The 21,013-nt window shown below is 39.2% G+C and overlaps 1 protein-coding gene across 2 annotated transcripts in view; it reads right to left on the bottom strand.

Moving 5' to 3' along the window:
* Positions 1-21,013, bottom strand: part of MAPKAP1 (MAPK associated protein 1) — a 343,015-nt gene that overhangs the window by 71,547 nt on the left and 250,455 nt on the right. For both annotated transcript variants that reach the window (XM_036751105.1, XM_036751106.1), the window contains one exon: positions 91-198. In XM_036751105.1, coding sequence (XP_036607000.1) covers positions 91-198 — 108 coding nt within the window. The remainder of the gene's footprint in view (positions 1-90; positions 199-21,013) is intronic.

Below are 21,013 nucleotides of genomic sequence, written 5' to 3' on the forward strand. Positions count from 1 at the left end.
TTGCCCAGCCAGCACAGCACTCGTTCCAGAATGTATAACTTCTGGGCACTCAGACAATCTACAGAGCAAGATGGAAAAAGGCAGACGTACTGTTCTCTCGCACAAGGCAGAACTCCAAAGTGCTCTGGCTCTCCAGGGTGCATTCTAAGTCCACGGGGACATTGGGCTCACTCTGTTTCTCCAGGCGATACTGAGGACCTGGAAGACACAAAAGAGAAGGGAGGAAGGAAAGCTTAAAAATGAGAATAACTAACAAGCATGACAAAGGGGAGAGACACCAAAAAGGGCATGGCAGTCTGTCTTGAGTATCCTTCACACCCTGATGTTTAAAGGGGCAGTGATGAGCAAGAAGAGAGATGAAAGGCTAGACCTGGAGTCCTTTCTGTGACATCAGCTGGGGGAGAGGGTGGCAGGAGGGGCAATCCCTCTGAGCCTCTCTTACCTTCCCTATAAAATAATACCTGCAGGGCCTTTTTCATAGAGTTGTTGTGAAGCTAAAAGTGAGATAAGGCATATATGCAAAGCACTCTGAAAACTTTAAATGTCAGCTATTCTTATCACCACAGCACTTTATAGCTCTTTACAATGATCGTAGATGGCATTTATATAGAGCTTTAAGGTTTGGGAAATCTTTTACATATATTATCTCATTTGGGCCTCATAACCTATGGGGTGGGTGCTATTATTATCCCCATTTTAACAGATGAAGAAAAGGAGGATGAGGGAAGTTAAGGGATGCCCAAGGTCATAAGTATCTGGGGAATTTGAACCCAAGTCTTCTACTCTGGCAAGTAAAGGGCAATTGTTAATGGAAATAGTTGACATGTTTTTAGAACTTTAAGTATTTCACAAAAGAGCTTTTTATCCATTATCTCACCTGATCCTCAGAACAGTTCTTTGAGGAAGATAATACCATTATTTTTATCTTCACCTTAAAAATGAAGAAATTAAGGCTTATAGAAAGAAGTAAAGTGCCTAACCCTTACAAGGCCAGTAAGCATCAGAGCTGAGACTTCAACCCAGGTGTCCTACAACAAAACTGAGTGCCTTTTTTGCTACATCACTAAAAACCTCAAAAACTGAGAAGAGTTCTTTTTTCCCCCTAAAAACAGCCTGGATCTTTCATTTGTTATACATGATTAATTCAAGTAATATTTATTAAGTGCCTACTATATGTAGTAGGTTGGGGGGGGAGAGATATATAGATAAATAAGACTCAATCTCTACTATGAAGGTGCATGGGTCTTGGAAGGAGGGTAAAACATGGGCATAAATAACCACAATACAAAATAGTACATGATGAAGGCACAAGAGATAAGAACTAGGGGCCATTATAGGAGAGATCTCTTCTAGCTGGAATGACCATGGAAGTAATCATCTAGGATGTGGCGCCTGAGATGTAACCTCTGAAGAGTGTAAGTGGCGGTAGAATGAGTAGAAAGAACAGGAGATAGGGCATGAGAATATTCTATGCTTAGATAACAGCCTAAAGAAAAGTGTGAAAATGAAGAATATATTCAGGGAGGAAGTTGGTCACTTGAACTGAAGAACATGGTACATTTTCCTTCCACGTAGTTCTTTTATAATGGAATATTATTCTTTAATAGACAATGTTTCATGTATGTTAGTTCAGTGCAGAGCACAGGCCTGGCATATAACATGCATGTAATAAATGCTTTTCTTCATTTATCCTATCTTGGTGATCATAGGGAAGTTTCTTAACCTCTGTGGGCCTCAGGCTAATGTTTGTAAAGTGATAAGGTTGGACTAAATGACCTCTAAGGTCCCTTTCAATTCTAATTCTATCATCCTACAATTTTTATTGACTGCCTTCACTCAATTTTTCCTAAACTAAGGTATCTAAAAGTCAAGTTCTTAGGGATTTCAAGTGGTAGAATGTTAGCACTAAAAGGGTCCTTAAAACACAATGGAAAAGAGCTGTAAGAGGCCTTAGAACACAAAATAAAAGGATCTAAGAATTTTAGAGTAGAAAGTATCTTGTAGCACAGAATGTTAGAACTGAAAGGCATCACCTCCTCATTTTACAAACAAGGAAATTGAGGCCCAGAGAGGGTAAGTGACTAAGGCCAAAGTCACTGAGTGAATTAGTGTCAATGCCAAGAATGGAACCCAGGTGTCTTCAATCTTGGTCCTCCATGCTCCACACGCTATACTCCCGGGCTTTCCTCACAGCTTCCTCAATAAAGGATGCAAACATGCTCCAAAGTCTGTACAGCTTGCACAGAGAGAACTCTTCTCAATTTTCAATGCTCTCAGCATCAGCCAGTTGAGAAGTTTAAACTGTTAATAGAGTGAGGTGAAAAGATACATCTCACCATTCCTTTCTAAGCAATTCATCTTCAGGCAATGTAGTCACATGTCCTGGCATCTGTAGTCCATCTATCTTATGGATTAATTTCATTAAAAACAGATACTATCTATCTGTTTATGTCGATAGACATTACAGTCATTTGCTTTCCTCTTTGAGTAATGCCTCATTTGGCATGTTCCTTAGCCTGACTTAAAATTCCCTGCGCTGGCCCCTTGGCCCATCAGCGTGCCTGACACTTGGGTTTCAAACAAGGCCCTGAACATCCCCTTCTCTTATTGCTCTGTGCCAACTATGGGTTGCTGATGCTTCCCAGAAGCCCCGGCATAATTTCAGATTTTATTTTGGGATGTTCTCAAGTGTTCCACAGGCCCACTCTACTTGTCTTTGCCTCATTTCAGTACTTCATTTAATTCTTCTTTGAGATGGACTTGTCTTAAGTATAGGAGCAGTTGATGGCTGCTTATACGTTTAATTTGAGGGGTACAGTGAATGGTTCCCTGCCTAAAAAAGTCTCCCCTATCACTTCTCTCATGATATCTTCCATTAGTGATATATTACTTTGGGTTGTGAAGCCCTATTAAAATTGTTTTCTTCTCATAAAAATCATTGCCAAAGAATATTGAGCTAGAAGGGCCCTCAAAAGAATGGAAAGTTAGAAGGTGGAAGGGATTTTAGAACAAAGAGATGGAAGGTACTTTAGAAGAGAGAATTATAGAATACTAAGAAGTGAATGACAGAGCCAGAAGGGGTCTTAGAATCATAACAAAAAATATTAGAGATGGAATGTTAGAGATGGATCCCTAGAACACAAAACATAAAAACACTGAGCACTGAATGATAGAACTAGAAGGGACTTGGATATAATTTAGTTCAAAACCTTCAGTGAGAGATAAGGAAACTGAGACAGAAAGAGGTTAGGAGATTAGCCTATAGTCTCCCAACTAGTCAGTGGCAGACTTACGAACAAAAACCCTGGTCTGCTGACTTCCAGAGGCAAATGTACCTCCCAACATCACATCAATTTTTTTTTTAAAGTTAGAAAGGTCCTTTAGTATCATCTGGTCTAATTCCTCAATTCACACTTTTCCACCAAAGTAAGACAAAAGTGTAACCATTGGATCTTTACAGTCTTCTATAAGGAGTGTTCATCAAAGCTATATTCATATAAGATAAGTAACTAAAGATGTAAGATGAGGCATTATCCCATTCTAATAAATGAATTGTCAACTAAATGTTTGCTTTGATTTTTAGGGGTGTGTGTGTGGGGGAGGGGTAGCAGTCAACACTTATTTCAAAAGGATGGGATATGAGGTCAATTTCAGTTAAAACAATTCCTTTAAGAAAACAGCTTATATAAAACATAATAGGCACATTCGCGTAAGATGGGACACAGATCTTCAGGCAACTTCTACCCTTTGAAAGTAGGCTTCAAAATGTCACAATTGCGCAGAAAGCTACATGACCTCTGCTTCAAATAGAACAACATAAGGATGATGTGAGGAAGGAGTTACACTACAGTAAACAGAAAACTTGTTTTGACGTTTCCATGATGTATTTATTGTAGAAATACTATGTAACTTAATGGTCTAGTAACAAAATACTGCTCTGGGCACTTTGGGAGCATTTCCAAGTCATAATACTAAAGCAGCATTTTTATGGGATTTTGTAAACCTTAGGCAAACATTTCTACCCATAAGTTCAAAGGAAATCTTCAGAATTTGTCCTGTGGTTGAAATGTGCTAACTCTAGTCCAACTGATCCTTTTACCTCTGACCTGACACATAAAAGGGCTGTAGTGTATAATTCCAGAACTGCTTGTGAACTATCTGGAAACTGTTTCCCAGCATGAGTGAACTTCAACAAAACAGGGGAAAGTGATAAAGTTTGGTTTAGTGGAAAGAACGTTGGACTTAGAATAATGAGACCTGGGTTAAACTCCTGGCTTGGTCATGTACTACTTTGAGAGTTACTTAAAAGTGAGAATGATGATTAAAAAAATACATTTGTCTTGACATATTTGTTTTTATCTTGCCTAAATTTCCCCCTGTATATTTTCCCTTCTCCCTCTCAGAGTATCATTCTATCTAGCAAAGAATATTTTTTAAAGAAAAAAAGAGGAAGAGGTAAAAAAATCATTAAAGCTAACCAATACATTGAAAAAAATCTGAAAATATATGTAATGTTCCACACTCAAGGATCATGACTTCTGCAAAGAAACAGAGGGTGTGTGCGCACATGCGTGAGAGCGTGTGTGTGTGTGTGTGTGTGTGTGTGTGTATGTGTAGGGCCCATGCTTATTCTCTGTAATTGTGTAACATTAATTTTCTATTATTTTGTGGTTGTTTTCTTTACATGTGGTAGATATTTTTCCCTGGCTCTGCTTACTTTTACTATATCAGTTCCTTTAAATTTTTGCCACGCTTCTCTATAATCATCATTTTTGATATTTCTTACGGAACAGTGATATTCCTTTACATCAGTGCGCCACAATATGTTTAACCATTTCCCAATTCACAGGCATCTACTTTATTTCCAGTTCTTTGCTACCACTAAGAAATATTGCTAAAAATGTTAGGAGTATATGGACTTTCTTCTTATCAGTGACTTCCTTAGGGGTAATGCCTAGAAGTGGAATCTCTGGGTCAAAGAATATGAATATTTTAGTTACTTTATTTAAATGCTTTAATTTTATTTTCCAAAATGGCAGTACTAATTTGCAGCTCCACCAACAATGTACTAATATGCCTATTTCCCTTAACGCCTCCAACACTGTTTATTCCAATCTTTTGTCATCTTGGGCAATTTGCTAGATTTGAGGTAAAATCTAATGGCTGTTTTGTATTTCTCTTATTTTTAGTGATTTGGAACACCTTTTCTTGTAGTTGTTAATAGTTTGCGATTCTTCTGAGAAATATTTGTTCATGTCCTCCGACCATGTATCTATCGGGAAAAGTTGAGTGGAAAGTACTTTATAAGCCTTAAAGTGATATATAAAAATGAACTGTTGTTAACGTTTGCTTCAGTCTCAGATAATGATGTGGTCCTCCCTGCCGAGGCTTACAACCCCTTTATTTGTAATTTTGTTTTCTTTTCTCAGAGTCATCTTGGAGGTCACCTAGTCTAACTCTCTAATTTTACAGATGAGGAAACTGAGGTAGCAAAATGTTAAGTGACTTGAACAAGGTAATACAGATAGTCAATGGCAGACCTGGGACCAAAACTCAAGTCTGCTGAATCCCTGTCCAATACCTTTTCCATTGAAGTGCCCTTTATAGGCTATAAAAACATATGGCCTAATATAAACACAATTATCCTACAGATTAACTCTGCTCCCATCCTTACACTTTCAGATTCCTTCAGTACCTTCCACTACTGGCATTTGTACAGTGATTCCAGAATGAGGATGGTGCTGATGATTAGAGCTCTAGTGGGTATTAGAGAGGCCTGGATCATAAAACTATGACTAGCCACAGAACCTCCTGGCCAAAGTACCTCATGGCCTCCCGATGATAACAGCTGGATACATTCCTGGATGTAAGACTACAGCCAATGCAACCAAAGCATGGAGCTTGACATATCTATGACTAATTCATGGAGGCTACAGTCAAAGGATCTTCCTACTTTCCACCAAGTTTATACCAGGCAGTCAAAATGATCTGCTAGGCTGCATATCCTCTAGATAATGGCCCTTCTTTTGGGTCCTATACCAACACACAGGCATATGCTGAGGAAAGTGGAGGGATCCAGGTCCATAATACAAATGAAGAAGCTAGTCTAGTCAACTAGCATCTATGGCCCTTACTTAAAGGGGCCATAACAGTGACAGGAGGTATATAGAGAAAGGACTTTGCCCCATAATCATCCCACCCCTCCCCCCTTAAAAACCTCCTCTTAACTCTGACATCCCTTTCAAACTATCAGGATTCCCTTTCATTGATAAAAATAAACTACTAGAAAGAGCAGTCTTCATTCATTCTTCATTCCCTTGCAATCTGGATTCTGATCTTAGCATTTTATTAGAAACATATATACCATATACTAATGACCTCAACTACTAAAGCCATTGTTCTTTTAATTGTCTTCATGTTCTTTGACCTTTCTGCAGTTTCTGACATTATCAGGGTCTCCTCCCAAATTATTCTTTTTCCTTGAGTTGTGATAGTTTCCTCCAGGTCCTCCTACCTAAATGACTAACCTTACTCAGGCATCTCTGCTTCAATCATCATTCACTTCTTGTCTCCTGTGTATAAGCACGTCCCAGGACTCTATTCTAGACCCTGCAGTCTCTACACATTATCAACCTCGGTGATCTCACTGGTACTCATGAGTTCCTTTATCTCTTAGCTCTTGCATCTATATGTCCAGCCTCAATCAGGCAATTAGGGGATGCAGTGGACAGAGCATTGGGCCTGGTGTTAGAAAGACCTGAGTTCAAATGTAGCCACAGACAGTAACTATCTGTATGATTCTGGGCAAGTCATTTGACCTCTATATGCCTCAGTTTCTTCATCTGTAAAATGAAGATAATAACAGCAGCTACTTCACAGATTTAATGAAGATCTAACAAGTTAAGATGTGAAATACTTTACAAACTTTAAAGCGCTATATAAATGCCAGCTATTATTATTATCAATATTTTAATCATGCTCTCAAAATCCAACCATATCTCTCCAAATGTCTCCACTTGGATGTCTTTGCTAGCAACTTCAACTCAACATGTCATAAACTGAACTCAGTATCTTTTCTGGTAAATCTGCCTTTTTCCAAATTCCTTTATTTCTGCTGAGGCACCACTATGTCCTCAGTTATTCACAGTTTCTATTTGGACTCTGTCTCTAGCATCGTTTCCTCACAAAACGGCAAAAAAAATCTTCTTAAGATACATGTCAGACAATGTCATTCCCATGCTCAAAAATACTCAGTGGCTCCCTACTGTCTCTAGGGTAAAACGCAAACTTCTTAACCTGGCATTAAGGCCCTGCCAAATCTGGCTCCAACCAATCTGCCCAGCCTTATTTTGTATCACTCCCTTCCAATGTACTTTATGTTTAGCCAAAAGGGCCCAGTAACATCTCTTCTCTGAACGTGACAGGCCAGCACTATGCATTCATTCACACAAACAAGGACCTGTGAGAGTGTTGTACTCTTTCATCTTAACCAATTAACATTTGTCATCTTCTTTCAAAGCACAATTCATCTACCACCTTCTTGATGAAATCTTCCCTGTTCCCTCAGCTATTAATGTTCTAGTACTCCATAAATTCTTACAACATTTTGTCTGGATATCTCCTTTAGTCCCCTATATTTCCTATCTTGCATTATACTTATCTGTGTATATATTATACTCACAAACCTCTCCTGTTTCCCCCCAAATGTAAGCTTCTTTAAGGGAATGGGCTGTTTTGAATTTTTATTGAATCTAAATAAGCACAAGATAAACTCACAGTCTATGTTTATACTGAAATTCAAGATCAAGTGAGTTGCTGGCCTCCTGTCCTCCCTGAGCTAGCCTTAGGCTGCTTGCATTATAGTTTCACAGGAATACCACCCCAGTCGAGGTCCCCACCTGATGTTGTCCTAGGACTCAAGGGAACTGAAAGAGTATTGAACCTGGTATCATAAGACTTAGGTTGAATCCTAGAACCACCATTTAGTAGTTGTGTAACCACGAGTTAGTCCTTTAACCTTTCTTTTCTCCACCATTTAAAAATGGTGGCCTCTCTCTCTCTCTCACGCGCGTGCGCGCACACACACACACACACACACACATACACACCATGTGAATAAGAGCATTTTCATATATAAAACAGAATACAAGAAGCGGATTATATATCCCATACTCTTTGCCTTAAAAAGATATAATAATTTCAGTATGTTACTTTCAAAACTGTCCTGATTCTCTGTATTTCCTTTTGGTCTATTCATTTAAAAAAAAAAGTTTCAGTGGTTCTTCGTTTTTGGTCATCCCTACCACTATTTCCGTTTTCCTCCTTACCCCATCCTCCTTAAAAACAAAAGGGGGAAAAAGACTCTTGTAACCCACAAGAATAGTCAAGCAAAACAAATCAACACTGACCATGTCAAATGATTTATGCCTCTTTATGTGTCTTGAGTTCATCACCTCTGTCTGAAGATGGGTGACATGTTTTATCACAAGTCCTCTGGAGATGAGGTTAGTCATTGCTTTGATGAGAGGTCTTAACTCTCTCCAAGTTGTTTTTCTTTATAATGTTGCTGTCCTTGTATAGACTGTTATGGTTTTATATTTGTTATTTTTTACAATAATATTCCTTTATACCTGAACTCTTTGTTTCTGGCTCCTATGATTTTTTTTTTCTTTGTCATGAAAGCACTGGTGTTTGCTATCACATTACTAGGATTCTGCCTTTTAGGATTTGTTTCAAGAAGTGATTAGTAGATTCCATTTTTCAATTTGTCCTTTGATTCATTCATAATTTCTTGAAATGCAGTCTCCAAGTTGTTTTTTAGGGAACATGATGATTCTTAAATTATCCTTTTAAAATTTATTTTCTAAAACAGTTATCATAGTAAATACTTTACATTTTCTTCTAATATTTCTTGTTGTCTCAGTGAGTAGTTGATTTGTTTGGTATATATTCAGGAAGGCTATTACTTGGACAAAGGTTTACCACATTCTGTTCTAAGCTACTTAGTCTCCTTCCAACTTCTTTCTTCCAGGGGCTTTATTTCCTTTTTTAAATCTCTTGTTAAATTTCTTCTAGGTATTTATGCAGTCTTTGTGGAAAATTCATTTTTTTCCCTATGAGTCTGTTCTTGTAGTTGCTAGTTTTCTAGGCTAGACTTTGCAGTATCTCTGGATCAATAATTCTAGTCAGTATTTTCTATTTACTTATCTCTTTAGTCCAGTCACCAAGCATTTATAAGTACTTACTATGTGCCAGGACCAGGTTCTTCTTCTTGCTGTAATTTCAGGTGGGTTGATCAGCCCTGCTTGGTCTAGACAGAGTTGGGTCACTCAGGTTCCTGTGCTGCCCCTCCACCTATCAGGGTGTATCCTTGTTAAAAGTGCTGGTAAGTTTTAAGTTGCTCCAGATCTTTGAAGCTCAGAATGCTGGATCTTTAAGAGCTCTCTATGGAATCTCAAGACAAAGAGAGTGCTAGCACTTTGGAGATCTTGAGACTGAGGTATCCCACACTGAGAATTGCTGCGGTTGGTCTGGTTACTGCCACAGCTTGTTGATTCCAAGGTCTACAGTATGGAATTCTCACTCCACTGGGGCTTTCTTGTGGGAGCCCTCTGCTCTTGCTGCCTCTGGCTATAAAAGCGTGCAGGCTGCATCTGCCTTTGGTCCATCTTTAGACCTAGTGGGAGTCTGTCTTGTTTATGTATGCTGGCAATGGCTTGCTGGTGGGCCCCCTTCCCTATTTCCTAAGGGGTTCTGGCTAGATAACCGGGCAGTTTCAAGATGGAAGAAGTCATGGCAGTCTCTCATTGGATTTCTGGATCGTTTTTCGGTCTGGTACAAGTTGGAGGTTTTTGTTGGTGAAGATGCACAGGAGATGGGCTGCCTTCCTTTGTTCAGCCAGCCAGCTTGGACTTCTCCAGCAACAGTCCTCAGGTCATTAACCTCACTGAGCCTCATTTTACCCATCTATACAATGGGAATGATGATTGCAGTGTGTAGTTCGCGAGGTTGTTGGGAGGATCAGATGGAAAAATGTGTTGGGAAGCACTTAGTAACTATAAAGCACTATATAAAACAGAAGTCCATCTTTCCCAAACAATTTTTGCCAGTGGAATATTTTTGGGCTTTAAATCACAGGCATCATTGAAACCATAGCAATTTCAGAAATGATAGGAAATCAGAGATCATCTAGTCCAAACTCTTCACTTTACAGATGAGGAAATGGGAGTTCCAAAAAGAAGAAGTGAGCACCCTACAATCTAGTTCCCACCTGTATATCACCTATTTTATATTATTTTCCTTTCATGTTTATACACATATTCTACACTCTCATCATCCCTCACCCTCTTACTTGAGTGGGAATTTTTTAAAAATTCTAAACTTAAACACCAAGAACCAAAAAAAAAAAGAGAACATTTTCATACACATAGCAACCCGCCAAAAAAAAAAAAGGGGCTTCTATATGAAACTGGGAATCTCCATTTCATACTGCTTGCTTTAAAAAATGTATAATAAATTCTATATTAATTTCAAAATACTTCTGTTTTGGGGCAGCTAGGTGGTGCAGTGAGTAGAGCACTGGCCCTGGACTCAGGAGGACCTGAGTTCAAATCCAGACTCAGACACTTGACACACTTACTAGCTGTGTGACCTTGAGCAAGTCACTTAACCCTAATTGCCCTGCCCCCCCAATACTTCTGTTTGTTTATGCTTTCTTTTGAATTTTCTTCAATTCTCTTCTGAGTTTATTTAAAGGAAAAGTTACAATGGTCCTCTTTGAATCAATATTGCTAGCCCCTCTTAACCTTTGATCCCTTTCTCCCAATTAAAAACCAAGAGGAAGGGGGGTGTCTAGGTGGCGCAGTAAGTAGAGCACTGGCTCTGGAGTCAGGAGTACCTGAGTTCAAATCTGGCCTCAGACACTTGACATACTTACTAGCTGTATGACAGCAAGTCACTTAACCCCAATTGCCCTGCCTTTCCCTGTGCAAAAAACGACAAAACCCAAAAACCAAGAACAAAGGAAAAAAAAATCATCTTGTAAAAATAAGCAGAGTCAAACAAAGTGAATCTACACAGTGGCCATGTTCAAAAATGTAGGTGTCTTTGCAGACTTTGTGAGCACCACATCTCCATCTGGAGATGGGTAACATTCCTCTGGAGATGAGGATGGTCACTACTTTAATCAGAAGTCTTAATCTCTTAAATTTTTCCTTACAATGTTGCTGCTGTATAAATTGTTTTCGTGGTTTAGCTCACTTCAGGAGTCTCTGGGATTATCTATTTTGTAATTTCTTACAGTGAAGTAATATTCAATTCTATACATACACCACAATTTGTTCAGTTACTCCCTGACTGTCTATGAGTCCACTGAAGGCACCCTTTATATTTTAGTTCTTTGCTTTTCTTTCATTCCTGAGGAGTGTCCCCACTGTAATGCTCCTTTGAGGACCAAGAAGTTTATTTTGCTGGTAACTATTCCCTTCCTAGTACTATCCTCTCTCTTAAGGTCCCTCTCTACCTCTCCCCCAGTGTCTGTCCCCACCCCCCATGGCTTATTTCCCTATTGAGTTTGATGTATTTCTCTACCAAACTGTTTTTGTGTGTGTATGTGGGGGGGGTTCACCTTCCTTTGTTTCAGATAAGATGAGGTTCATCTGAGGCCCATTCCAACATGTCTTCTTCCATGTTTAGATTATTCCAATTTTTTTTCCGCACATATCCCAATTATGAGAAATAGGAAGTTCCACTCCTTTCTACACTAATGGATTTATTTACCCTTCTTTCTTTTTCTCTTCTTCAAACACAATCTACCACCAGGTCTTCTTTTGTTCTTATTTAACCTTTTCAGGATCCTTTGAAGACATTAAGGTTCTAAAGGAACATGTCTACCTCTCTTAGAATATTAGCATATTGTCATACAGCCCCTTCTGATTGCTCAAATAAATTTACCTTTCTAGGTTTCTTGTGACTCTTGTGCTTACATTTTGAAGCTCCTACTCGGTTCTGGTCTTTTCATCAGAAACGCTAGTAAGTCCTCTATGCTATTAAAGGTCTATTCTTGGGTGTAAACATCTCTTTTGCCTTATGTAAGATTGTATTGCAAGATTTTCTACCATTTAACATGCTAGCCAATAGGACTTCTGGGATCCATCTCATCATTTCATAATAGAGACAATGGATATTCATTCATGGAAGAGATGGCTTGAGGTCCTTCAGTGATCCACAGCTGTTGGATAGTTGTGCTATTGCAGTAGACATAGTAGAGCAGATACCCTATGTTTCAAGTTGGAATATATGAGTTTGAATATCGGCTCTGGTAGTTACAGGATCAAAAGACTTTAGAGATGGAAGGAACTTTGGCAAAAAAAGAATACTACGTTTAGGAGTGATCTTAGAATGTGGAATGTAATTACTGGAAGAGACCTTAGAAGTCATCAAGTCCAAACCTCTCATATTACAGATAAGGAAAACAAAGCCCACACAGGTGATGTGACACATCCAAGAGCTAAGCCATTTAAGTGGCCAAGGATTTGAGTGGAAGTCTTCCAAATGCAGTATCTTCCCACCATATCATGCAACCTAAACTACCTGTTTGATGTTGGGAAAATCACCGAACTTTGAGCATCCTCTGCCATAAAATGAAAACAATAACAATACTTGTAGAACTTAACTGATGGGGTTGTTGGATTCAATGAGATATTGAAAGAAAAGCCCTGTATAAACAATAAAGCTACAGGAATGTCAGTTACGATTATCAATTTACTACTAAGTACTTATTAAATGCCTATTCTGGAACTTTATGTTAGGCACAGATGCTAGGGGCTGGGGATACCAAGGCAAACTCTAAATTGATTCTGTCCTTGAGGAGTCTACATTCTAGTGGTTCTTGTTTCCTCATGAGGATATAAAGTCACGATGCAAATGGAAGCATCACAGCTCAGGCTTGACACATCTTTGAAAACACATACTTTTGTTGGCAATTCACCTACTGGTTAATCACTCTCATAGTCAGTTATAATCACATTTTTGCTCATTTTTTAATATTGGCCTTGGCTTGTAGGTCCATGATAGTTTTTCTCTGAAGGCTAAGAGGACATATAACAATACAATACAACACAACAAAAATAAAATGCTACTATGTGCATGCACAGTGCTGTGTTAGGACTTGGGGGAAACACAAAGTTGAACTCAGACAAGATCTGAGGTCATTATGGAAGGTGAAGTCTAAGACAAATTACTACAACACACAATATTATATGTGAAGTACATTGGAGAGGAAAGTAAAGTGCTATTGCAGGGCCAAGGAAGATGGTCCTTACTTACTGACAAGGAGGCATGAAAGTAGGCTTCCTAGAGGAGAAGGTGGCAGTTGAGTTGGAAGCTAGAAGGGACCCTTCTTCCCTTTTGCTTTAAAGAACACATAGAAATTCAAAAGGTAAGGAGAGAGGAGGCCATTTCAGACACAGAAAACAGGATGAGAAAAGGTACAGAAGCATCAGTGGGCAAAGAGTTGTACAGGATGACTGAAGAATATAATATATGGAAGGAAGTAATGAAACTTGTAACAGGAACACATGGTATAGTGGAGAGTATATAGAAATTATAGTCAAAAAACTTGAGTTCTGCTTCTGAAACTTAGAAGCAGGGCAACCTTGGGCAAGTCACTTCACTTCCCAGGGACTCAGTTTCCTTCCCTTGTAAAAAGACAGAATTGGAAATGATTTGTAAGGTCCCTTTCATCTCTAAATCCTAAGAACTTTGTAATAAGAAAACAAGCAAACCTCACCGCACCGCCCCCCCCACAAGGAGATGCTATAATAAGGTCACACTAGAGCCTCCTTACATACCACATACAATTGGTTCCCGGTGGAGAAACAATGTATGATAAAATTAAATACAATTCCTATTACCAAAAGGAGAAAGAAGCAGGCTTATACAACAAACCAATTCTCCTGCCTAGTTAAACTGCAAAACCTTCAGGAAAGGTTTTGAAAGCTTGACCCATCAGTTCTAATTTTTAAAACTTACCCTTTCAGTCAAGGCTAGAAAAAGGCCCATTCCAACTTTTATCTTTAGCACAAAGTGCTGTTATCTCAGGCTGATGTCAGGAGCTCTATCTCTCTTTCTGCTGACAAGCACAGACGAGAAAGATAAGATTGGAAAGGAATCTCACTTCTCTGAGTAAATAAATAATCAATACTCATCTAAATGTAAATGAGAAGGCATCCCCCTCTGATAACAGGACTCTTATCAAAGAGCCAATTTTCTGAAGACATTTGGCTTCAACCAAATCACCATCATTCAGCCCCAGCCTAATGGCGAAAAATCGTAACTAAATTGAACCGATCACCAGAGATCAACTAAGTTCGGCCCTGGCCACTTCAGGTTCATGTGTTTGCGAATGCAATTTTGCCCCCATTAACTTTCAATAGCAATGAAGAATACACTGGTCAAGGGGGGTGAATCGGCCCAATAAACAAAGTAAAAAAAAGGGGGATAGAACAGATTGAAGTCTTTAAGCAGAAATGCTCTGTCAACAAACATAACCTTAGCAATCCCTTTGAAAGGGGAATGTTTTGCAAGAGAAAGTCTATAGTGGGAAGTAGGTAGAACATTCATTCACACATAACAACGGTGGTCAACCTTTGATCTTTTTGTGTGGAGTGATAAAACCAGATTTAAACAAATATAAGTAAAAAAGATACTTAAGCACTCAATCAGTTTTCAGTAGTACTAGACCAAATGATCAATTTCCTTTCCCTCATTTGTATCAGGTTTATCTAGGACATAGCAGCTTGGTGAAAATCTTATATGCCAGAGAAATCCCAGAATGATCTCCTAGGGATTTTTGGTCCTAGGGATTTTTTTTTTTTTTTGCATTACCACATCCCCAGAGAGCATTTGAGAAATTATAACAATTATTAATTCACCAGTAAAAATAATTCTGCTTCAAGTATACCCTTCAGAAAATATATTTGGTCATTAAAGTTCTTCGAATTAAGTCACAGCAGCATAGGGGGCTTTGTTTGGAGAGCACTCAGCTTCAAGAGCTGGCAAGTAACCGCTCCCCCCATCCCATAGGTAAAGATGTTTTTATATATATCTTCCAGTACTCACAGGGCCTAAGGAAGAACACCTCAAGGCATGAGGTCTTTGGATAAACTTCTCCCTCTTGTATGTCCCTAGATTTGTGCATCAGGCACTGTTGGAGACTGTCTCCCCTGTGCCCGCTCCCAGCTTAAATTGTCTGAGGGTAAGGGGAGCCCTTTGCCACTTTGGACCAGCATAAGCTGGCTCATAGCTGAATTCACACAAACATGCATAACAAAGAAAAGAGAATACGTATTCATATAGTGCCTGTTACATGCCAACCACGGTGCTAAGTAAAAAGGACTTTAAAAAGAATTGATTTTAAAAGTTATTGAATCCTCACAACAACCCTGACAGGTAGGTGCTGTTATGATCCCCATTTCATAGCTGAGGAAACAGAGACCAAAAGAGGTTAAGTGACTTGCCCAAGGTCACAGAGCAAAAGTGTCTGAATCTAGTCTTAAACTCAGGTCTTCCTGACTCCTGGCCCAGCGCTCTATCCACTGGGTAGCCTAGCTCCTAATTAGGCTGTCATCAGGGGTGGGGGGAAGAGGTAGCAGAGAAAGGAGTTTATTATAACTTCTGAACAGATCTTCCTCCTGCTAGTCTCTCCTCTCTCTAATTCTGACCTTCAAACTGATGCTAAAATAATCTTTCTCTCTAATGTACAAGTCTATGTCACTCCCTTCCTCATGAACCTTCAGTGGCTCCCCACTACTGTAAAGCTGAAATATAAACTCATTATCCAGGTAATCCAGATCCTACATAATCTGACTAGGGCCTACCTTTCCAACCTCACTATTCTCCTTTATATGCATAATATGATAAAGAGAAACTGGATTATTATAAGAGAAATACAAATTAAAATAACTAGGGTGTTACCTGGCAGCCAGCATATTGGCAAAGATGACAAAATTTGGGAATAATCAATGCTGGAGAGGCTGTGGAAAGACAAGAACACTAACACACCATTGGTGGAGCTCCAGGCTGGAACTGGTCCAACTATCCTGGAATGCGTATCAGAATTCTGTTAGGAAAGTAGCTGAAATGTCCGCACCCTTTGATGCTGAGACCCCAGTGCAAAGTATACACTCCCAAGATGGGGCAGAAAGAAAGATCCCCATATACTTCGGACTTTCTGTGACAGCAAAGGACTGATAACCACGTAGGGGCTCACTGACTGGGGAGTGATGAAACAAACTGTGGTACACGAATGTAACACAAGGTTACTATAATCTCAGAAAGGATGAACAGGAAGCATCCAGAGCATCATGCTATGTGAACTGACACAGAGTGAGGTAAGCAGAACCTAAAAAAATACACACTGACTACAATAATGTAAATGAAAGAAACAAAAAAACCCTCCAAAACAAACACTTCCCTTGGAAATCGAACACTGTGTAATAGCAAGTTTGACCCTGAAGAAAAGAGAAAATGTATTTCCTTCATTTCTTTGCAGAGGTGGGGGACTATGGGTATGAAACACTGCATATATTGACAAATATATGCATTATATTGACAAATTATATATATTGACAAATTCAGATGGTGTATTATTGTTTTGCTGAGGTACATTTCCTTTAAAAAAAATCTTTGCTAGAAGGGATGGCTCTCTGGGGAGAGGAGAGGAATACATTTGGAAATGAAGATGATGGATGTAAGGACAAAAGCTATAAATAAAAATTAAAACTTAATGTAGCACAGTGTGATGAAAAGAGAAGTGGCCTAAGAATCTGGAGGCCTCCATTTGACTCTCAGTTTTGCCACTAATTCACTGTAAGATCTTGGGCACATCATTTGCCATCTCTGGGCCTGAGTTTCTTCATCTGTAAAATGAGTGGGTTATATTAGATGATCTCTTAAATTTTCTTTTAGCCCTAACATTCTCAAACTTCACATTCTGGAAATGAGACTCCAACTCACATCTATCCATTTCTAATACTCTTTCTTTTATGATATGCTGTTTCTGTAGATAAAAACTCTGCAGTCTGGTTACCTGGGCAGCACCTGTAGCTTCTGACACTCAATAGAGGCAACATAGTGTAGTGGAAAGGGTGCTGAACTGAGTCACAGAATTCTTATTCTTAAATCCTGGTTCAGCTACTATCTGTGCGATCACCTCTGGGCCTCAGTTTCCTCATCTGTAAAATGAGAGGGTTGGGGTAGATGACCTCTTAGGTCACCAGGCTCAAGATGTAAGTGTCTATGATCCTTTGAATCCAAAGATATGCTGAGGTAAGCTAAGATGAAGACTGGATCATTTACTCACACAGGAAAAACAGGGAGAATTAGGTGAGAGAGGTGGGAAGGCAGAAGAGATAGAAAAGAGACGACAGAGTTGAAGTAATCATAAAAAGAAGGTAAATAGAAATGCCTAGCCACAAACCCCTACAAACCATCCATAACAAGAACTTATCATATAAACAATTATACAACTATAAAACCCTGTTTTAGGTTCCATGTTAAATGATTTATAGTTTAGCTACTTCAATCCTTAGTTTTCAAAGGTGTGATTTCTTTGGGATTTAAACCATACCTATTTTTATTCTTGTTAGCACTTTTTTATTGGTATAGAAAACACTTACTAGAAATATGTTACAGCTATTACCATGTCATAAAATCAAAAGAAAAACAGTTTATGTATTTCTATCATTTCAAATCATCTATTAGACCATGCCAAAAGGAAGCAGGGTAAGGCCAGGGAGCCGAGGATTTACTCTTTAGGCAGAGTACAGTAATTCTTTAAACCAGATTTCTTCTGTATAATCCAGGCTATCAATAGAAGTGGGGTCAGTAAGAGAACTAACCACCTCAGAAGGGGGAAGTGATGATCTGTTCTTTTTGGTTCACAAGATACAGCCCTGATAGAGACATCTGGGATCATCTAATCTAACCTCCTAATTTTACAAATGAAGAAACAGACCAGAAGAGGGGAAGTGACTTTCCAAAGACCAAAAAGCAGCCAAGGTAGAATGTGAACCCAGATTCTGACAGTAGATTTAATATTCTTATCCCTGGAAGGATGCACAGAGAAGGGTCACTGGTGTTTCTGAAACTGACTCCATCATTAAGTAGCTATAGAGTGAAAGACTAAGGGGGGAGGAATAAGTGGGAAGGGATCTCTGAGGGAGGGGAAGCTCTTGGCTCCAGTGTGCTGGTACTCCCCTAGTTGTCCTTCTTCATATGCCTATTTCTGTACCCTGTTCTGGCATCTCTCAGATCTCTCGGTGCCCAGAGGTTTGATTTGTGTGCATTTCTAAACTCAAGGTTTGTCCACCTGTGTCCAAGAAGTTAAATAGGTAAGGAATAAGGATACCAAGGAGGATTTGGCTGTTGGCTGATGAGTGGGATGACAACAAACCTATTGGTTCTGCACTGAGACATCACAGAAGAAAGAAGCACTAGACTTAGTGTTTAAAGAGCTAGTTTCAAATTCTAGCATGGAACCTTACTGTGTGGCCTAGGTCAAATCACTCCCTTTCTCTCAACCTTAAAGTCACATTTATAAAATGGGGTTAAAAATCCTTGCACACTCTCTACTTTCTGGGTAGTAGTGGCTATGTAAAATTTAGAGCCCCACGTAAATATGAGTTATTATTATTGCAGAAGCACCCCCCTCCCCCAACTCCTTCTCAGCAACGGCTACGATTAAACTAGGAGGGACAGGCTCATTGTCAGATCAAAGTTAACAGTCCAAATCCTTTCACCATCCAATCATCTTGAATCTAGTTTCTCCCAGGGAAAACAATGCTTTATGTATAAGAGAAATAAAGATTCCTACCTCCCTCAAATTCAGATATCACTTGTTAAAGAGACATTTAAAGGATGGAAACTGTTAACACTGTCCACAAACATCAGATATTCCCATCCAATCTGTTCTTCTTCACTTCAGCCCCTGTGACATTACCAAATTTTACATACAGTTATCTGTCGCTTGCCCCAGAAATCCAGATGGTTCGGGTGGAAATAAACAGTCATTTATTTGAAACAATTGTAAAATAGTTTATGGAAACCAGTGGTGTAATGCATTCAAATGAATGCCAGAAGTGGCGGATGGAGAGTCAGGGTGTTAAATCGCACTGCTTAAGAATTCAGCTGGGGGAAACAGATAGTAAATCCAGAGTGACAGAATTTCCAGTGATGGCAAAGGTTTCTGACATCTAGTCCAGTACTCAAAAACTACAGCAGTTCAAACCCATTTTACTTAACACTGCCTTGACAGCCAGTAAAATTAGAGAATTTAGTCAAAATCCCCTAAGTATAAAAGCAACAAACCACCAGAGAGACTTCATTTGTCTGTTCCTCATTCTCTTCCTACCCTTTTCCACTTCAGTGTATTTGTGCAGCTTGGTGCCCAGGCCTCAAATGCACTCTCTCCTCATCTCTGCTGGGTGAAATCCTTCTCTTTTTTCAAGACCTAATTCAGGTACCACCCCCTCCATGAAGTCCTCCATGATTCCTTCTCAGGTTAAAGTGACCTTTGCCTCCATTCAGTCTGCTATCAGACTTCTCCATGTATATGTTATATGCTCCCCTGAGAAATAGTCATTGCTTTGAAAACAAGGGCTTGGTTGCTCCTGTATTTCAAAGCACCAATTTAACATATTCGAGTAGCTTTTTAAGTGCTTACTAATGCAAGGTACTATGCTAAGCCCAGGGGATATAAAGTAAAAAACGAAACTGTCCTATCCTCAAGGAACTTACATTGGGGGTGGGGGAGGTGTGAGCAGCAGGAGTGGGGTTGAGTAGGGTGTTACAACATGTACACAAGTATGTATGGCAGAAAGGCGATGCAGATGGGAGAAAGCATTAACAAGGGGGTGGGGGGGGAGACAGAGCAGATCAGGGAAGGTTTTTATAGATGGGCACTCAAGTTGTACCTTGACAGAAGACAAAGCTTCTGAGAAGGGCAGATATGGAAGGAGTGCATTCCAGGCACGGGCAATGAAATGGATGTCAGATATGTAATATTCAGTTTAAGGAATGACTAATAGTAAAAAAGCATTTCCATTCCACCCCACTTCTTTACATTTATTGAACCTACTATGGATGAAACACTGTGCTTAGCACTGGGAAGATAAATGACCACTGTCCTCATTGATTGTAGAGATTAGGAAAGAGATAAGGCACCAATAACCACGTTACTCAACATTATATTATCATTGCATTAGCTACAAAACAAAAATGTTATGTGAGTTTGTGGGGGAGAAGCCGGTACCTTATGCATAGTGAGCACTTAATAAACACTGAATAGAATTAAATTGTTGCAGTTGAAAAGTGGTGGTCCCTACAGGAGCTGTGGGGACAATACCTAGGGCAATAAATTTCAATATGCCATCAACTTTAAATTGTAATAATGGCAGGGAAAGGAGTCAAAGATATAGTATAGAACCAAATATAGGCTATTCCAGTAAAATAAGATCTCTGTGAAAGGAAAAAATACACAGATGTCCAATCAAAAAAACTCTGAATACTAGCCTCACTCAGGTTTAATATAAGTCACACTTGGGGTAGGCAGGTATCACAATGCTATGAAGAGAGAGCAGAAAATTCTACTCGTAATTTTTTTCTGGGCAAATTACACTTCACAAGTTTTCTTTCCTTCCATCATTGCAAATGGGGACTCATGCCCCTAACAAGTATTTACAAAGTGCCCATTCTGTCCCCACACTGTGCTAGGCTCTAGGAAGAATTTATTTTTATTTGGTAAATACTTCAAAGATGTGTCATTTCATCAATATAGGAGTCTTTCCTTCACTGATGTAGATTTCAAATCTAGGTTAGTAGGTAGCGCCTTATCATTTACTTGGCCAAAAAATTTATTCCCTGGTGGTCAATCTTTCCTTCATGAGACTTTTTATTTTGTTTTTGTTTGTTGGTTTTTTTTTTGGAGGGGGGAAGGCAGGGCAATTGGGGTTAG

The sequence above is a fragment of the Trichosurus vulpecula genome, chromosome 3 (genome assembly GCF_011100635.1).
Source record: "Trichosurus vulpecula isolate mTriVul1 chromosome 3, mTriVul1.pri, whole genome shotgun sequence".
Classification (NCBI taxonomy): Eukaryota; Metazoa; Chordata; class Mammalia; order Diprotodontia; family Phalangeridae; genus Trichosurus; species Trichosurus vulpecula.